General features: G+C 43.9%; 1 protein-coding gene and 1 long non-coding RNA gene across 3 annotated transcripts in view; both read left to right on the top strand.

Annotated features, from left to right (window-relative positions):
- The first annotated feature begins 3,695 nt into the window (after positions 1-3,695).
- On the top strand, positions 3,696-10,581 carry LOC115611473. The gene is made up of 2 exons (XR_003992594.1): positions 3,696-3,909; positions 10,207-10,581. It is a non-coding gene; the product is annotated as an uncharacterized LOC115611473 (long non-coding RNA).
- A 5,501-nt stretch (positions 10,582-16,082) lies between these two features.
- Positions 16,083-18,687, top strand: part of DDAH1 (dimethylarginine dimethylaminohydrolase 1) — a 56,656-nt gene continuing 54,051 nt past the window's right edge. The window contains exon 1 of one of the 2 annotated variants that reach the window (XM_030494456.2): positions 16,083-16,408. Coding sequence is in view for 1 of the 2 variants with exons in the window: in XM_030494455.2 (XP_030350315.1) it covers positions 16,635-16,940 (306 nt within the window). In the remaining variant the exon portion in view is untranslated. Of the gene's footprint in view, positions 16,409-16,531; positions 16,941-18,687 lie in introns of those variants that run through there. The other variant, XM_030494455.2, reaches the window with a different exon arrangement.

The following is an 18,687-nucleotide window of genomic DNA, read 5'->3' as shown; positions in this document are numbered from 1 at the left end:
TGGGCTATCACCCTTGCTTTGCAAGTTTAAAATATTGCTTGAAAATGCCAGCATATGCTCTCAGGTGCTGGCATAAATCAGAGTTTTTCTTTGGTGTATTAAAATACAAAGACCTATGCTTTCAGAAGAGTTTCTAGTCTGGGTCAGATTGCCTAAACTGAGTCTCTAAATAGTATCAGTACCTCTCTGCTTAGCTTTACAGTGTGTATCCAGTTGTTATTCATTTTCAGCTCATTTATTGCCTGGTGGGGATGCTCATCTTGTTCCTCATTACTGAGGCCATACATGTCTTGCAGTTCTCCAGCCAGAGCCATCCAATGGTGTGGCTTATGTGGATGCTGAGCACTCTTCCTGCACTGCCTCACTCATCTTCCTTCTGCTGATACTTCTTCCCCCATTTTCCATCTTGATGACAGTTTGTCTCATAAACACACTCAGGCATCACCAGCACAGCTCCTCACTGCTGCTCTATAGCAGAGGAGGAAACAGGCTCTGTAATTGCTGTCTTTGATACCTTGTTTTGCAAGACATTAACTCCAGATAATACATTACAGCTACATAGCAAAGAAATCCTTATAAGCAAGTTAAAGTAAGATCTTAGCTCACTGGAGTACAATTTGAAGCTTAGGAAAACGTCAGCCATAAGCCTTTGCACTCTTCTGTATACAGTAAGTGCAGGTCTAGTTTCCAAGAATGACTTTAAATACAAATTAAACACATATTTCACTAGGGATAAGCCTTTTCATAATCTGCAGAGGTTACAAGCGCAAACTTTAACAAGCTCTCAAATATAGAAACCATGACAATAGCTCTGGTGCCTTTTTGGATGTAGAAACAGGGTAGCAATATGGTGTGAGACATTTTGGTATTTAGATATCTGCAAGAGAAATCCAGTAGCCCAAGTATTTTAAAATGTGTATAATTTCTTGTTTCATTTTGCATCTTCATATCTTCACTTGAAGGCTTCTATCTTTGGCTTTTTAAGTTGGTCTAAGAGTCAGTCAGCTGAAATGATACATACTGCTAATCATGCTCTGCAGAGTTAACTGGGCACAGGAATAGTGTCGTTCCTAATCAGTGCAAGTAAATATTTATCAAATACTAGAAACAAATATTGCTAAATCCATTCATTTTCATGCCACTTGGAAATAGAAGTAGCCTTCCCTTTGGTAAACTGGCAGTGTGCAGAAATTTGCTAAGTGCTGTAAGGGAAATTCTCTTATTGGAGATAGCACAAGTTTTCTGAACAGATTGCTGGGTAATCCAAATTTAAGCAAGGCCAACAGCTGAGTGTTTCTGGCAGAAGAGGGGCTGGAGAGCAGGGGCCAGACCACAGACAGCAGCTTTGGGGTCTGGGCACCGTCTTTGGACGGGGACCGTGGTGGCCATCATCTGAGCAGGGCAGCTGGGGCAAAGTGTTTTGCTCCTCCTCAGCCTTCCCATAGGTGCAGGAACCTGTCGTGTTGCCCAGCCAGCTCCTCTGGCAGCCCTGCTTGCACGTGCCCAGGAGAAGGGTTAAGATCCATCGCAGTGCGACATAACTTCTTGAGAAGCTAAAGCAAACAACAAGGCATTACTTTGTTTGCATTGTAAGCAGGCTGGCAAAAATGAGTTTGAGGAGGGATTTAAAAGACAAGATGTGGTAAGCTGAGTGGAATTAGCAAAATATTTCCTTATGGAGAGGTGGTGCATAAGAAAGAGAGGAAAACATCAGTCTGGGTGAGCCTGAAATGAGCACTAGGGATGTATATGTAAGAGATGGTATTAGAGTCTGATGAGACCAGGGCTGGATTTTCAAAGGAGGAGAAAGGAGTACATCTGCAGATGGTAAAAATGTTTATACCTAGGCCAGAGACACCTAGGGTGGCTCCCACTGGCTTTGGGCTTGCTTTGAGAAACCCAAACCTGATGGAGCATGAGGAGCTACAGTTTTGAGGGATCCCAGAACTCGGCAGCTTCAAAATCAACGTTTTAAGCCAGTAAGGTGGGGTGACTGATTGCCAGGGTGGCAGAAGAGACACCATGCTGCCGTCATGACCAGGTCAGCCTGGACTTCGTGGAGTTGTAGAGAAAGAAATATTGGAGCCTCCTAATCTGGGAGGACAAAGGGGTAAGGAAATGGAGAAATCAAAAGTTATCCAAATCAGAGTGCTTGAGTGGAAGAAGAGGTGGTAAGGCTGCTGACACGGGCAGAGTGGGAGGAAGGGAGTTAGGAGGAACACGAGGATTCATTCGTTGTACATGAGTGCTCTGCACAGCTCAGCATTGCCTACCCGCTCTGACTCCTGCCATCTTGCACATCTCCGTAACAGTTGGCACTGAGCTGCATCCTTGCTGACGCTAGCTGGCAGGGGCCAAGGCCATCTGGGATGTGTCCCAGAGGTGGCAATGGCTGCTGTGGCCAGAGCACAGTGCGAGGGGCTGGAGACAACTGCTTGCGTCGGCTGAGTGGACTTTGGTTTCTGCCTGTCAACCTGTAGCCTTTCATCAACTCCAACTCCAGCCATAAAGTTTAAAATCTAGTGTGGGTCTCATTCAGCACAACCCCATGCCACTCTTTCTATGCATTCCTAACTTACTTTCATAAAAATAACAAGTTTACAGTGAGTGCTGGGTTCAGGTACATGTGCAAGGAAATTGCTCTCAACTAAGATGCACACAAAACCCAGATGTGAAGGTGCTACATCATTTAGAGTACTTCCAAACTATTTAATGGGAGACAATCCTCTGCACACCCAGACACCATGCTCACAGCTCTGTGTCAGACTACACTGGATTCTCAATAGTTATGATTACTCAACAGAAAATATTGCAACAATTTCTAAGTAGCTCTTGATTCTGGGTTGGGTGAAGGAAGCTCATTTACATTTAAATACCCTTAAGCCCCTGGAAGACTTTGAATTTTTCATTATGTTCGGAAAATAGCTTGTGCTTCTTTTCTGTGTCTCAAATGTTATTCTCTTATTTACAACTGGCTCTTGTGGTTTCACTGCAAGGCTTCTCATTCACAAGCTGATCCTTTGCATGTCACTGCTTCTTTCCTAAGCTTGCCTCCTGTTGCAAAAGTCTACCTATTCTCACAGTCAGCTGTCAGGCATTTCTGTAAACTTCACTGGGCTATGGTGTGTGAAAAACATCACAGATTTTCCTAAACCTTTCCAAGACCTTCTTATCACCATCACCTTTTCCTGTTTTGGTACTGCTTGTTGTAGCCTGTGGAGTAGCAGTCTACAGTTACGTAGTTATGGGTGGAGTGCTTGTTACAGTGGGTCATTTGTGATATGTTTGGGTTTGCCAGGATGATTCTGTGTTAACAGGTTTTTTTCACAGCTGACCTTTAAAGTCCAAAGGCCATATTTATGAATGACTCAGCCTACTCTCAGTGTGGCTGAAGATTACAGTACGCCAACAAAAGCCAAAGCATAGTTCTCCCATGTAACTTTTTGAGAAAGCAGTATTTGCCTCTGGCATTCACCAAGGGAGCTTTTCCTTTGTGTGCAGGAGGAAAATGGGGCAGGCTACAATAAAAGGCATTGTTGGTCCCAGCATGCAAAGAATGATGATCCAAGAACTGAAATAATAGAAAAGTGTCAGGAGGGAATTTAGTTCACAAACATGTCAGGATAGCCTTAGGCTTACTCAAGTTCTGATTCAATCTTCTCATTCTTCTTAAATTCTTTCCAGGCCAAGATGGATTAAATACTTGCAAATCTTCAATCATTCAGCTTTTCTCTGGGATCGGTGTTTGAGGATGGTCTTGCTGCGTCACCATTTCAGCCGCCGGTTCCTCAATGACAGTAAACCCAGAGGAATCACAGAGTATGTACTCCTGTGCTATGACTAGGATCTGTCTCCTCAAATTGCATCCTCGAGGTCTCTGCAGGAGGGGCCTTCTTGCTTTGTGTCCTGGTGAGTGTCTGTCATGATAGATGGCAAGTATGACCAAGTATTGCACCCAACGTGTACGTAACAGGTTATAAGTTTCTATGGAGCTGGTTTCCAGACCAGAATATTGCCCGACAACTGTGCTTAAAAATCATTGCAAACAGAAGAAAACTGGGCTTGCTGTGACATACCTAGAGAGATACTGCCAGAAAAAAGTGTTTAATGGTGTCTTTTTTCTTCTCGTGCTAGTCCTACTGGGATGTTATCCAACTGAACTGACAACAAAATAATAGTAGTAGTAGTAATAATGATGATAATAATAATATTATAATAATAAATCCCCACATAGATATTGTTAATTTTTCCCCCTAAACCTCTTTTTTCCCTTTTTTTTTTTTTTTAAAGAAAGTCTATTTAAAAGTTCAGAATATATCTCTTTTCCCCCTCTTCCTCTTTATCCTTACTGAAAGCCCCTAGGAGCTAATGCCATGCAGGAATCTGCGGTAACAGCTAAATGTAAGAACTGTGTAATTTATGTGCTGTGGCCCAATCAAATATAATTACAAACCATGTTCGCAGTGCTGCAAATTACAGAGTACTTCACCAGTATGGGAGATGGCACATTGCCTATTGTGATAGATGATCCCACACCTAGAATTGACTGGCAGCTTTTATAAAATAGCAAGGCATCCCTTTTGTGCCTGGCTGATGAAGGACAGATGGTCTTTTTCACCTTCAAGGAAGACTCACATCAGGCTTTATTTGCAATAGTTTATGTGCATATGAATTATTTGTATTAAAAGAGGAATGAATATGTCATTTATTGGTGAACTGTACTGCAGGAGATGAAGCGAAATTTTTAACTATTTCTTACATCAACAGTAGTACCAGCTGTTCAACATTTTTTCTTTCTTTGAAAATGGAGATCATTTTCATTAGCTCAAAGGCGCCCTTCTGCTTCTCCGGCCTTGTAAATTCATTTATACCTGCCTTTAAGGCCTCTCTGCCCTTCCAGAGCAGTGCAGCAGAGGCTGAGGATAAATGACAATGAAAGTGCTATTAAAGGGACAAAAAAAAAAAAAAAGAGCATAACACAAGTTAATACTCCTTAATTTTCATAATATTCTTTTTAACCTTCTTCCTCCTTAGAAGTTCACACATAAATTGGAAGGTTATGGATGACTCAAGAGGAATGATGGATTCTGCCTTACCCTTGCTTTTCTCCCATAGCCTATTTGTTCGTTGGTGAATATAGTTGAACGCTGTTCAGCTTATTTTGCGGCTTAATTAAGATAATCTAACCATTTTGTGCAAGCAGAAGGTGATTTATACAGCACAATATTTTGGGCATTGTGGTCTTGAGCTTTCAGGCTAAGTGGGATGCTATTTTACCTTTGTCTTTTGGAGGCCCTGCTCTTGGATCCACAGGTTCTTAATGGGTTTTCCCAATTTAATTCATAATAAAGTGATAATCATGATGATAAAATAAGAGACCTGAGCTTTTAGTGGCTTTTTGCTTCAGTATGCTTTGCACAGTTTCACTAATTGCATTATATTCAGACCTGAATTATTAAAGGCTTCTGAAAAAAACACATATTTTGGTCAAGGACCATTAGGAGGGGTTCCTGGAAACTGTTTGCACTGCTCAAGCTCAGCTGTCCATTAGTTACTTTTATTTATGCAGCACCAAAAATGTTCCAGGAAAATTAAAGAGATTATGAAGCTTTATGAGAAATTTTTGCTATATTGTCCCTTACAAGGGAAGTAAAATCTGCACTTTCCTCTTAGAACCCAGGCCTGCCTCAGTTCAAAGGGGGATGGATGAACACTGTAGTGACAAAATACATGAAAGATAGGGTTTCATTTCCAATGGATAGAGAGGATGCGGGGAAGTTCAATGGAGTAAAAGAAACAAGTGGCTGATGAACAAGTAGGCAGGAGGGCAATAACTAGTGGAAAATGCCCTGGGCAGGGGAGGGTGGGCAGCAAAATTCATTGGGAGGTGGGAGTGAGAGAGGGGAGACACTGCCTGGAAAGGTCTTGTGAAAATCCTTGTGCGGCACAGGGGCTAGTGGCCATTGTGAAGCATCCGTGGGGCTTCGGGAGGATCACTCGGTGACGGAACCAGGTACCGGCAAGGATTTGGGGTGGTGTTGCTAAGTTCTAGCAACAGCAGGAGGCCTGACTGTAATGAGCTTAATGAATGTGACACAAGGGATGTTTCAGGTAGAAGGGGAAATGTGGGATTTCTTGTGTGTGTAATTAGGACACTTGGCAGCTGGATAAGCTTTAATTGCCATCCAAAGCTCCCAATCTTGCCAAAGAATGAAGAGACTGAAGAGAGCTATTGATTTCCATCTGGGCAAACAATTTACTTCTTAGTGCTCATCAGCCTGATGTGTATCTTCATTCCCTGTCACTGCTGTGTGCACGCTAAAGCTGCTTTCATAGGCAGATTTCAGGTGGGGGCTCAGTTGAATATGTGGCTAGAATTGCAAGGCGTTAATAGTAGAAACTGCCTCGCTTACCACACTGGCAGTGCACAGTGTGCTCACAGTCTTGGAAAATCTCCATGTCTCTAGCTCTTTATATAAAGCGTCTCTTTGCTGTAGTGTCCAGTTTCTTCCCAAAAATAAAATGGGCACAGAAGGAGCCTTCTTCTTTCTGTACTCAATGAGAGCAAGGCAGTGTTTATTTTATATGATGCATGTTTGTTTATAAATGTGGTGTTACTGAGCAGAGGACTAGATCAAAGAAGTGGATTTTGCATTTTACTTTAAAGACACAGATGTCCATAATCAATATGGTCTCTTTTGGGGGCAGCTTCCAAATTTCGTGGGCTAAATGCCACATTTTTGCCCTGTTGGCAGTTTCATTGTTCCAGAGGCACATAGCTAGTGCAGGTCATGAAACAGAGGCACAATGATAAAACTTATATGTAGACACAAAGTGTAGCAATTTAATTAGAAAAAGAACTTAGGTGGTATTTTGGGGGAAAAGGTTGAGAAGAGAGAAGGAGGAGGTAGAATTACCTTTGCAAAGCTATGGAAAACCAGACTTGCTGCAATTTGCAACATGCAAAAGCATCATTAGGCACAAACAGATTTTTGTACAACTAATCAATCTAACATTGTGCATGTAATGGGGATCGGTGTGCCCGTGCAGCATACACATGTGTGTATGGTTTTGTGAAATCAAAAAAAAGGTTAGAATAATGATTTCCCTTCTGTTGAGGAATGGATAATTAGCCAAATGGTAATATCCAGCAGATGCAACTTATTCATGTAGGAAATTCCATCATATAGTGCCACAGGGGCATTGGACACTACACAGTAAAAATAATCAATAGTCAACAGTAAAAATTGTTAGATGTACCCAGTTCTGGCAAAATTATTCATACACCAAATGGGAAGAAACATAAATGCACACAGGGTTGGTTTTCATTTTGCTCATGTTTTGACGTGGAGTGACTTTACTAGAAGGACTGTACTGACAGAAATGACGGTGGAATTGGCCTTCAGATAGTTATATATTGAGCAAGTGGGGTAAAGTTAAGTGTTAGCTTATGAATTAAAATGAAAGCAGTACTTGACTAATGTTTAAGGAAAAAAGGAAAGGAATGCCTAGCATGGATTAATATGGTTATTGACTAGTTGTATCTCGATTTTTTTAGTTTGTTTTTTTGTTACAGAAAGATTTAACTTGATGCAGTAGGACCAAAAATAAAAAAAATATCTTAGAAACAGTGATTTATTTCCTGTTGACTTCAATAACTAATCCCATTGAAATAGCCTATAATGGAAGGCAAACCTTGTGTGCGGATAAGATAGTAGAGATAAAAAAGGCAAGTTTTAGATTCATACTTGCCAAATTTAAAAAAGGAAAATGATGCATTTTCTGTTGGTTGGGTAGATCTTCAATTCCATCTTGCGCTATTAAAGTATTTTTAAATCATGATGTCACTGCTGCATTACTTTTGTGCGTGTATATCTCCCTTTCTTATCAGGAGATGACAATATATGCAGCAAAAGTCATCTGGTACTTCAGACAGCTGTTAAAATACAACAGTTACTGATATATGCCTTTTCTTTTTCGATGTTGGATTATAGTCTTGTTTTATACGCAGAGCAGTTCTACTGTTTGTAACAAAACACTTCCCACATGGCACTGTCTTGTCACCTTCACTGTTTCTGGAGAGACTCTGAGAAATGACTCATGGTGTGGTGTGCCCTACTTATGATACTTCAAATACTGTTTTTTCCCAGGTGCTTCCCCAAGCCTTTGACTTTCAGGTATTGAAAGAAAAGTACCCATAGGTGGAAGTGCCTGAAACCATTAGTTATCTTTAAAAAGACATCTTCCTCTTGTGAAAAATAAATAAGATAATGCTTTTCCTCCTGCTGTTTAAATAAAAAAAAAAAAGTTGTTTTATATTACTTGTAACTGAAAGGCATAAATAAGTACATAATTCCATTCCTGTCATTAACCCATCTGTTAAAGTGAGCAGATAATCATACTTTAGATCTATCTATCCTCTGAAACTACGACCATAGTCATTAAATAATTATATTTTATCTACATGCACAATAGAATTTCTTCCACCTCCACTTACTGTGCTCATTACCATGTGGTATTTCTTCTCTGATCCTGAATGGAATAAGAATATGAGCATTTAGAGGTACTAGTCTATATGTATTTATAGCAGTAAGGAATAGAAGTGCCAAAATGCATGAAATAGATTTTTCTGTTACTGCTTTCAGAGAAATCAAGGACAGCTATCTGCTTTCAGTGCTGATTTTATCTTTGTAGTTATACTGTGAAAGGCATCCTCTTCAATTGATTTCACAAACATGTTTCAAACAGAATTTGTGTGGTCAGAAAAGGTATTGGCAAGCATATTCACTATGTGAACTGACTTCTCCTACCAGTTTATCAAGACAATGTTCATTCCTTTCCAGTAATGTGGCTGCCAGTGTTTGTATGTCTTCCTAAAATCAAAGCAGTTGGATTTTCACAAAATAATAAGTTGCTATTAAATGTAGAAGGATAGAGATTTTGAAATATCAACAGATCAAGCAGAAGTAAGAGCATCGCTGCAGAACATCTGCAGCACGTAGCAAACTAATCTAGAGCTCATCACAAGTCCTCTGGATTTGGGGAAGAAGAGTTGTACCCATCAGTTTCAAGACAACACAAGAAAAGGTGGACAAGATTTTTTACTGGTGTAACTAGGCATAGTTTCCTGGAGCTGAATACAGCTGTGTGATTTCCATAGAACTAAATGGGAGGAGCTGATTTTTGGTAGAATTCCTGCTAATCAAGGGAAAGGATAAGAGGATTTGTATTATGTGTAGAACGTTGCTGTTGTTTGATCTACATTTTTGCTCTTTGTGCTTGGAATATGCTAAGGTGGTAATCTTCATTTTGAATCATGCTGATCTGTGGAAGAATTTAGACTGACCCTGTGAAACCTGAGCACTGGGTTTCAGTGCAACTGAAGCAGCAACTCCATGAAGGTCAACAAGGAGAACTGCAGAGATTTGCAAATGTATGAACTCTACATATGTACGTATGAAATAGGAACCAACCAACTAGTTTCACAGTCTACAAATAACATATTGGGCTGCACTAAGAGGATCATTGCCAGTAAACGGTAAGAAATTATTATCTCGCTCTAATGGATACTGGTGAGACCATATCTGGAATACTGTGTCCAGTCTGGGGCTCCCTGGTCAAGAGAGAGATTGAGAAACTGGACATTGCGCTGCAGAGGATGACGAAGGTAATTTTAGGGGTCTGAAGCACATGGCATGGAAGGACGCTTAGGGAGCTAGGCTTGTTTGGTTTGGAAAAGAGAAGGCTAAGAAGGAACTAATAACAACCTATGGGTACTTGAAAGGCAGTTACAAACACAATGGAGACAAATTCTTCTCATTAGGTGCTGAGAATAAATCAGGCAGAAGTTGCAGCTTGGGAGATTTGAATTGGACATCAGGAAAAACTTTTGCACTACAAGGGTACCCGATCCTAACAGCAAATGCACAGCGTTAGGCTTTGATCTTCTTATTGATGTTCAGAAAAGAGACCATGAATTCCCATAGAAGCTTCAGCTCAGCACTCTCTCAGCATCAACTGCTAGGCGTTATCAAGGGTGCCTCATCTGCTGGTTTATCTGCTGAAGGCAGTGCCCTCTGTGCTGCCTCTTGTCCCCATTGTGTGCGGTGGCACTACTTGTCAGGGAAATTGTGGCAAGTAGTGGCAAGTAGTTCTGTCCCTTTCTGAACTGCACCTTAACTGCTCGATTTCTTCATTTGTTTTCAGCTGGCATATTAGAGGCATCCAGAAACCTCACGCTAAGTAATAAGGAACAGCACAAGTTCAAATAGAACAAACTGATCACCCACTGCCTCCTCAAGCCTTCCAACTGGTGTCACTCCCTGTGTACTACCCGCTTCCTGTGGAAGCATCTACCCATTGTTCCCCTATGGAGAGGCAAACAGCTTTCCTTTTGAAGAAGAAAAGATAATTTCACATCTATTCTGTGAAGAATTACATCAAAAGTTATTGCCACCAGCATGGAAACATTAACACTGAAGCAAATCTGTGGATCTTTTAATATTTTATAGCTTCTTAACTCTGACACTTAGGACAACATACTAATACACTCAGTAAAAAAGCCTAGTGTAAATCTTTCAATTTTGTAGCTTCATTTGTGATGTATTAATCTGTTTGTCTCTAGCACTAATCTTAGTGCCAAGGAAGCTGGCAAAATAACTCCTTGTCCTTTGCAGGCATAGAAGGGAAACCACAAAGTTGTTGACTTGTGTGCATACATAGACATATAGAGATACATGTCTCTCCATGTTCTCTTTCTTGTGGATATAAAAGCTAATTCCACTTTAACAAGTTCCATATAAAGTCAACACCAAAAATGCACTGAACATGTACAAATCAAGGCAACAGATGCCTAAGTGATAAGAAAGGCTGTGAATTTATACTCAGGCAGCTGGGTCCTGGAAGGAATGGGAAATATAAGCTAAGAAAGCAAGAAATTCTACAGCCAAATGTCATTGCATCTTACTGCTGAGCTTGCAAGGGCTTTTGAGGCAATGAAAGGCAAGGACAGCCTGCCATACCTGCGGGTGCTGCCAGCTGGTCAGCTAGCTCCATAGAAAAGGGGAATGAAGACTTAGGACAAACATTAAAGAGCAACTCCAGTGACCCTGCAAAAGGCTTGGGTTGTTTAGAAAATACTAACCTGTATCAATCGGCACTTTTAAAGCGTTTTTTAGGGAATAAAGGTATAGTTTTGGTGGAAGACTTGAAGGGGAGAAAAAAACCAGCACATGCATTATTCCTTTTGTATCAGCACAGCCCAGTTTAGCAGCTATGATTTACCAAAGACTTTATCCCACCCTTCCTTCAGACAACCTTTTTATGCTGCCTATGGGGGCACCTGGAACACCTCACAGCAGCTGGTTTTGGATCCATGAGACCCACTGAACAATAGCTGTGTGTGAATGGCATGAGCCATCCCCCCTTCTACTGCTGGAGCTGATGCTTTCTTGCCAAGCTGATAAAATAGCATACTTTATTAAAAACGCTGACCGATAGAAGGAAAAGTCTTACTGTCTAATTTTCCCAGGGCAGCCACAACAAGAACAATTTACAAAGCACTTATCCTACCCCTGTCTCCTCTTTCTCTCCTGCCTGGCATAGCATTTCTGGCATATTTCTGGGAAAGATGTCCATCAGGGAAACAAATGGTGTCTTTCTACTCTTTACTGTAAGAGAGATGGCAACTATTGTAGTTCAGCATAAATTTCCAGGCAGTACTAATCTGCCTGGAAAAAAAAAAAAAATCACAATTTTCAGTCGTGATCATCTGAACCTGTGGTACCCAATTCATGCTCTTTTTACAATTCAACAAGTGACTTTTCCCCTGTAGAGAAGGAAGGGCAGAAGAGGACATAAGGCACGGTGAAGGTGAGGAGGTAGGAGCACATGAGGTAGTCTAGAGTCCTGCAGCTCTCTCCCCAGTGATCTGTTTGTTCAGCCAACTGAATCCAAAAGTCGATCCTGGGTGTACTAGTGCAACCTATTGTAGCAAAACACGTGGGAAGACTATAAATGTGAGGAATGTCCTGCGCCTCTGCGTGTTGTCCAGGCTCCTTGGTGCCATGTCTCATGGCAACAATGCTGCCAAAGCTGACTTTTAAAGAATCATCCTTTGACAGCTCTGTCACCCAACAACTGCGTAGCTGTCAGCTCATGGAAATTCCCCCTTCTCTGGAGGATGCAAAATGCCAGCTGAGAAAACTCCCTGTTCATTATCTTATAGAAGACAAAACAAATACTGTGTTCCTCTGAACCAGCTATATATAGGATCAATCTGAGCCTAGTAAAACTCTATGAGCTAGCTCAGGCCCCACTCAGGCAAGGGAAAATGCTGCTTCCCAAAAGGATTTATCTACAGGATGGCAGATGCACTCTTGATTTCTGCTATCCAGAAGAGGTTGGTCTCCTCTTCCATGAGAGGTCTATTACATAAAGAATAGATGGCGAGCAAAATCTGTTCAGTGTTTGGAAAATGCAAAAACACTCCAGAGCTTGTCTATGCAGTGGGGTGAAGTGACTTGCTGCCTAATGTCTTTAGCTCCTCTAAATGAGGAGCCCAGACACTTAATTGTTTAGTATAAATACTTCTTCACTGAATCACTGTGGAGTTTTGTATTACAGTAGTAGAGCAGAAATTGAAAACTTCTGTCAACTAGCTGGGTGAAAAACTCTGAATTGTGTTTTGTGTATCTAAAGCATGATTAAAGTAACATTTTTCTTTTTCACAGCTGTAAGGAAGACCTGATCCTATACCTTTACTAAGAGAATGACCCATTGATCATAATGGGAGCATTTCCTCCAGAACAGTGTTTGCTTTTATTAATAATGGTATTTGGCTATGCAGTAGTTGCATGTTTTTTCATGGAGCTGAAGAAATCACTTTAACCCATATTCCTTTAAAATGTGAAATTCAGTATCTCCCCATCTTTCTGGTACAGATTCCCATTGCCATAGCAGGATGTACTGGTGACTGAATGGCTCAGTTGCCATCTTATCCTGGCTTTTCTCTGTCTCTGGTTTCAAGTAGCATTTCATTAATAGTTTGAGAGATCTCCATTAAGGCTTTAGAGCCAGCAGTGATGTTCCAGCATCTGAAAGTGATGGGAAGTGTGTTCAAACTTTTCAGCCAGGTATTTCTTTAACTTCCTAAGAACACCTGGTATAGAGGCTGTATGTTCTTCCCAGGCAGTCTTTTACTGTGCTCTTTATTGTTACAAAGTTTTCCATACTTTTGCTTGCTACAATTTAGGTCCCTTGCTTGCCTCCTTCCTTGTGGAAATGATTCCCTTCATCTGCGTGGTGTTTTTTTTTTTATGCAGCTGCAGACTGTTCTCAAGTCGCAGCTGTAAAAAAAAGATAATCTTACCAATATGCTGCTACTGACTTTGTCAAATAGATGAAATTTCACTCGATGTATCTGTGACTTCTGTCATAACTTTTAAAGCCTATCTCCAGTTTCAATATCTATCCTTTTCTCCGGAAAGTGAATGTGCTATTCACATATGCATCCTCAAGAACATCTGGCAAAGCAATTTCCATCTCACTGTCACTGCCAGCAGATGACTCTGTGTAGTGTCAGTCACAAAACACCTGGATTTGCATCCTTTTCTGTATGAAGCATTTTTTCCTTTCTGTATACAGCTTTCTGTAATATTGCTGAAGTAGTCTGCAGTCCATCTTCTGTTACAAGCATAGTTTTCATCAGTCTGCATGAATTCCATAGTGTGACACAGCTTTTTTCTTTGCTGGGGGGCAGCTGTGCCCTTTTACACTACTCTCTTCAGCAGGGCAAAATTACAGGAAAATACTGGATATTGAATCATAGAATCACAGAATGGTTTGGGTTGGAAAGGACCTTAAGATCATCTAGTTCCAACCCCCCTGCCATGGGCAGGGACACCTCACACTAGAACATGTCGCCCAAGGCTCTGTCCAGCCTGGCCTTGAACACTGCCAGGGATGGAGCATTTACCACTTCTTTGGGCAGCCTGCGCCAGTGCCTCACCACCCTCACAGTAAAGAACTTCTTCCTTATACCTAACCTGAACTTCTCCTGCTTAAGTTTGAACCCATCATCCCTTGTCCTGTCACTGCAGCCCCTAATGAAGAGTCCCTCTCCAGTATCCACAGTAGACAAGCAATATAGAGCAAGGTAGACAATAAATATTATGTGGATGACTGTAGCTGACCCATTTTTTATTACTGCATATGGTGAATTTTAACAGCACTCCTGCAAGACTGTGTGAACACATTAGATTATGTAATGTTAATTTCTGAGTAAACTGATATTTTGTTAATTTTTGTTACTCTTACTATAAATATACACAATTTTCCTTTAGATGCATCTTGTTCCTAGATTGTTAATGATGCCTTTCTGTTCAACGTAAATAATAGAACAATCACAATCAGCAAACAGATCTTCATTTGAGTTTAAGCTGCACTGTTTTATACATTTATGGAAATACAGATGACTTTTTCTGCAACTGTAGTCATTACTTTTGTAACCTTGTCTAAATAGCTAATGTTTTGTCTTTCCAAAACACACTGTATTCATGGCATACCACTATCTCATACCACAGCATCTCATAAAGAGATCCTCCTTCCTCCAGCCTTGTCTCCCACAATGCAGAAAGGTATTGGGAAGCTGTCAGAAGCAATACCTGGCCAGCTCTCAGGGAGTAGCCGTGGCCACCTGAAGTCAGCCTGAGCCGGTGGCAATGCCTCCAGGCAAACCTCACTGTACCAGTGTATCGCATGAGTACAAGGTGGCTGTGGCATCACCTCAGAACACATACTCATGTAATCTCAGTGAGATCTAAAAATTGCCATTGCTTATAAGCTTGTAAGGTATTTATAGATGCAAAGAAAATCTGTATTAACTAGAACTTTCCAATCCATTGGCTGCAAGAACAATTATTTTCTATACCTTTTCAGGTAGGAACCCTGGCAATTTTTTTTAACTACAGAAAGATAGTGGCACTTTTTCTTCTGGCTAAAAGTCACTCTAACAAAGTGCAAACCAAAGTGTGCCAATGGTCATCTCTCAAATGTGTAATTAGTAGAAATAGGCTTTAACGACTGAGGGAGGACCACACATTATATCAGTCTAATACCACTTGTAGTGGTTTCTCAAGAATTTGAAATGTCCTACATTATAGCAACTCAGTTACCTGTCCATTTGTTTAAGAATAATATCTGCACATTATTGGGTGAATGACAGTTATTCAAATAACTGTCCCTAGGCGCCTTAAGTAAAGGCAGCCTTTACCAGGTATTTGGAGAACTTGTGGAAAACGCAGATGAAAATCTAGTCAGCTGCCATTTTGGAAACACACCTTGATATTTCCTTTGTATTATTCCCTAACTATATTCCCACATGCTGAACGTGTGCCGATGTCTGTGATAGCCAAAAGGCAGCTGCCTGGGTTTTGTCTGAGCACTGAAGGGGGCACATGGAGCTGTGTGCTGCTGGCATCCCATCCGTGACCAGGGCGGCATTTGAAAGAGCCCTGCTGGTGAAAGAAGAGCTGGAAGGAAAATTGATGCTCCTCCCTTCCTGTCCGCTCCAGTGAGGAAAGACCTCAGCGGTACCTGGGAGAGCGCCCGCAGCAGCAACCCAGGGCTGGTGCTGTCCGTGGATGTCTGGTACCCAACGCCTCATTTGCCTCCTGCTTGGAAGACAGAGGCGTGCGCTGGAAAAGGCCTGGCCCTCGTCTGGGATAACCTCAAGTCAGGATAAAACCTGGGGAAAATGAAATGGGGGGAAGTAAGAGCTTCTTTTAGGGGAAAGGGTGAAAAACGTTCATTGTTTCTGCCCCTGGAGCAAAACACTGCTGCCCGTTCTACCCCACACAGGTGGAAACTTTAGCAGTGTGAAAAAGGTGGACACGCTGGGCCATGTAGAAAGCCATGACAAGGAATTGGGATGTGGTTGGGCTTATCTTATTTGAATCTGTATTTGGAACTGCTTTCATCGTGCGATATTCTTCTTTTGGCTACACGGATAAACCACCGGGCTGCTTGCTCTGCCACCAGGAAGCCGCAGGCAGCCACTGAGGGCACAAAGGCATCCAGCCTGAGGCATCCCCGAGCAGGAAGGGTGAGCAACCTCACCCCTGCCCGCACCCAGCTCGAATGAGTGTAGAAACACTCATCCGACGCAGGTGTTTGGGTTTTGTCAGTGTAATTATGTGTTTATACACAGCTGTGTGAAATTACTACGTGCAAACGCCCTGCCCCTCAAGCCGCGTTGTGGCACTGGAGCCCCGTGGCACACACGGGCAGCTCCAACGCCCTGCCCCGGGACAAGCGCCGGGGCCGCCCCACGGAAGGTAGAGGCTCCGCCGCCCCTGCGGGGCTCCGGGGCTAAACGGCAGATCGCCGCTGACTCCCGCCCGCCGCCCAGGTAAGCGGCTCCCTGCGGGGGGCGGCCAATGGCGCGGCCCGGCCGCCGCCGCCAGCCAATGGGAGCGCGCTTGGCGGCGGCCCCATGGAAATGTGCCTGGTGGGGAGCCAATGGGGCGCGGCCGGGCCGCGGGCGGCGCTTTATCAGCTGCCAGGGCCGGCGGCGGTCGCGGCCGCCCGTCCCTCTCGCCATCCTTCCCTCCCTGCTCCGCGTCCCGCCGTGCAGCATGGCCGGGCTGGGCGGCGGCCCTGCCGCCTTCGGGCGCTGCACACACGCCGTGGTGCGGGCGCTGCCCGAGTCGCTATGCCGGCAGGCGCTGCGCAGCGCGGCGGGCCCCGAGGTGGACTTCGCCCGCGCGGAGCGGGAGCATCAGCTGTACGTGGGAGTGCTGCGGGGCAAGCTGGGGCTGCAGGTGCTGGAGCTGCCGGCCGACGAGAGCCTTCCCGACTGCGTCTTCGTGGAGGACGTGGCCGTGGTGTGCGAGGAGACGGCGCTCCTCACCCGCCCGGGCGCGCCCAGCCGCAGGAAGGAGGTACGGTCCGGTCCGGTACGGCGGGGGCCGTGGGAGCGGTCCCCGCACCGCGCAGGTGGGGTCGGGGCGGCCGCGCCGTCGGGCGTGTCCCTGGGCCCGCCCCACAGCCCCGGCGAGAGCGGTGTAGGAGGGCGGCAGCGGTCGCTCACGGAGAGGCGGCTCTCCGCGGTGCGACCGGCGCGGCGGGCCCTGGGCAGCGGCTCTTGCCGGCCTCCCGCTGCCGCCCCGGCTGGCGGAGCCCGGCGGCGCTGGCGTTTGTCGGGGAGCGGTGCTGTGCTCCTGAGAGCAAGTGGATGGTGAGCTGTGACTCATCCGTTCTGCGGGGCGCCCCGCTTGGTCCTGCGGGATGGATCGCCGGTGGGCTGTGCGGGTTTGTGTGTCCCTGCTGCAGCACTGCCCCATCCACGCCCCGTTTTCATTACATGCGCGACTTGAGCTGGGCTCCAGGCAGTGCGTTACTGGTACCTGAGCCAGTCGTACCTTGCCTGTGCGCAAGAGCTCGTGTTTGTTTTGGTGGACTTGGCGTTAGCATCAGTGTCCTTGAACCTGCTGTTGCCTTCCCTGTGCAGCCGCTGCAGGCCCTGTGATGAGAGGTGTGTATGTATGGGGGATGCAGGCTGCCTCGTTGGAGAGAGGTGTGAAGGATGCGCAGCCGCAGGAGCCCTACTTTAGATATTCTTGGGACTTCCTTAACATGCTCAGCCCATTCACAAACTAGTTCAGACAGTGTATGCGTTGATGTGCCACCCAGTTATCTCCTCCTCAATGAGTTGTAAGTATCAAATTAAACCTTACTCAGAAGCTGTGAAACTACTACACTGGCAACCTGCCTTTCTGTGTAAGTGTGCTTTAACATAACTCTCTTGTCTTCCAGTTCCCATCTTCTCTGGGGTACCATAGCTCATCTTGCGATCTGCAAGCATGTATCGTGCTTGTGGGACAGAGCTGGGCTTCAAGCTGTAGTATAGCAGTAGTTGCTCTTGGCCATTGAGTGCAATGGATGAGTGTCTTCACTTGATGTTTTTGATATAGTGCCCTTCATTTAGCAATTACAAAGTTTACTTGAATTTTGCCCAACGATGTAGCAGTCTGAGATTCTGCACACATCTTGTACATGTGCACTTCTTTGTATGTACCCATGTGTGCTTACTCTTTGAAGTACATCTGAATCCCCTTAAAGGTGATGGCATCAGAGGAAAGTGTGTTTGCCACATGCTTCTCTCAGAAGCAGCTGTTTCTCAGCCAGAGTCCAAGTGAGTTTTCACTGGTCTTTCCCATGACTCACTGGTATATAGCTCTGGGACTCCTGCTGCCATTTGCACAGTTTCCCCTTTATGAGCGTGGATTTACTTCTTTCCATGGGTGACTTGTCTAGACATAGTCATGAATCGAGAGGAGAGAAAAAGATTTGAAGCATAATTTGAACCTTATTAGTTTTCTTGAATGATGGAGCAATCCCTCCCCTGAGCCTTCTGTGAAGTAAAAAAGAAAAAATAATTGAACAAACGTCCTCTTAAAGCTATAGCAATGCACTGCAATGTAGTGCTTGTCTGAACATGTAGTTCTTAATTATTTACAATTTGTTCTTCTGGGAACATCATTACAGCGGTGTCTTGCAGAGAGGGGGAGAAGGTGCTCATTTGTGTGGAATGATGCCTGTCTGCTCCTAGTCCTTCTCCTGTCCGAGGCATCCCCTGGGGTAGCCAGGCATGGTAACCGAGTCAGTTGTGTTTAGGTAGTGAGTCTG

Source organism: Strigops habroptila, chromosome 8 (assembly GCF_004027225.2).
Source record: "Strigops habroptila isolate Jane chromosome 8, bStrHab1.2.pri, whole genome shotgun sequence".
Taxonomy (NCBI): domain Eukaryota; kingdom Metazoa; phylum Chordata; class Aves; order Psittaciformes; family Psittacidae; genus Strigops; species Strigops habroptila.
The sequence above is the reverse complement of the archived record's forward strand: the minus strand, read 5'-3'. Positions and strand labels throughout refer to the sequence as shown.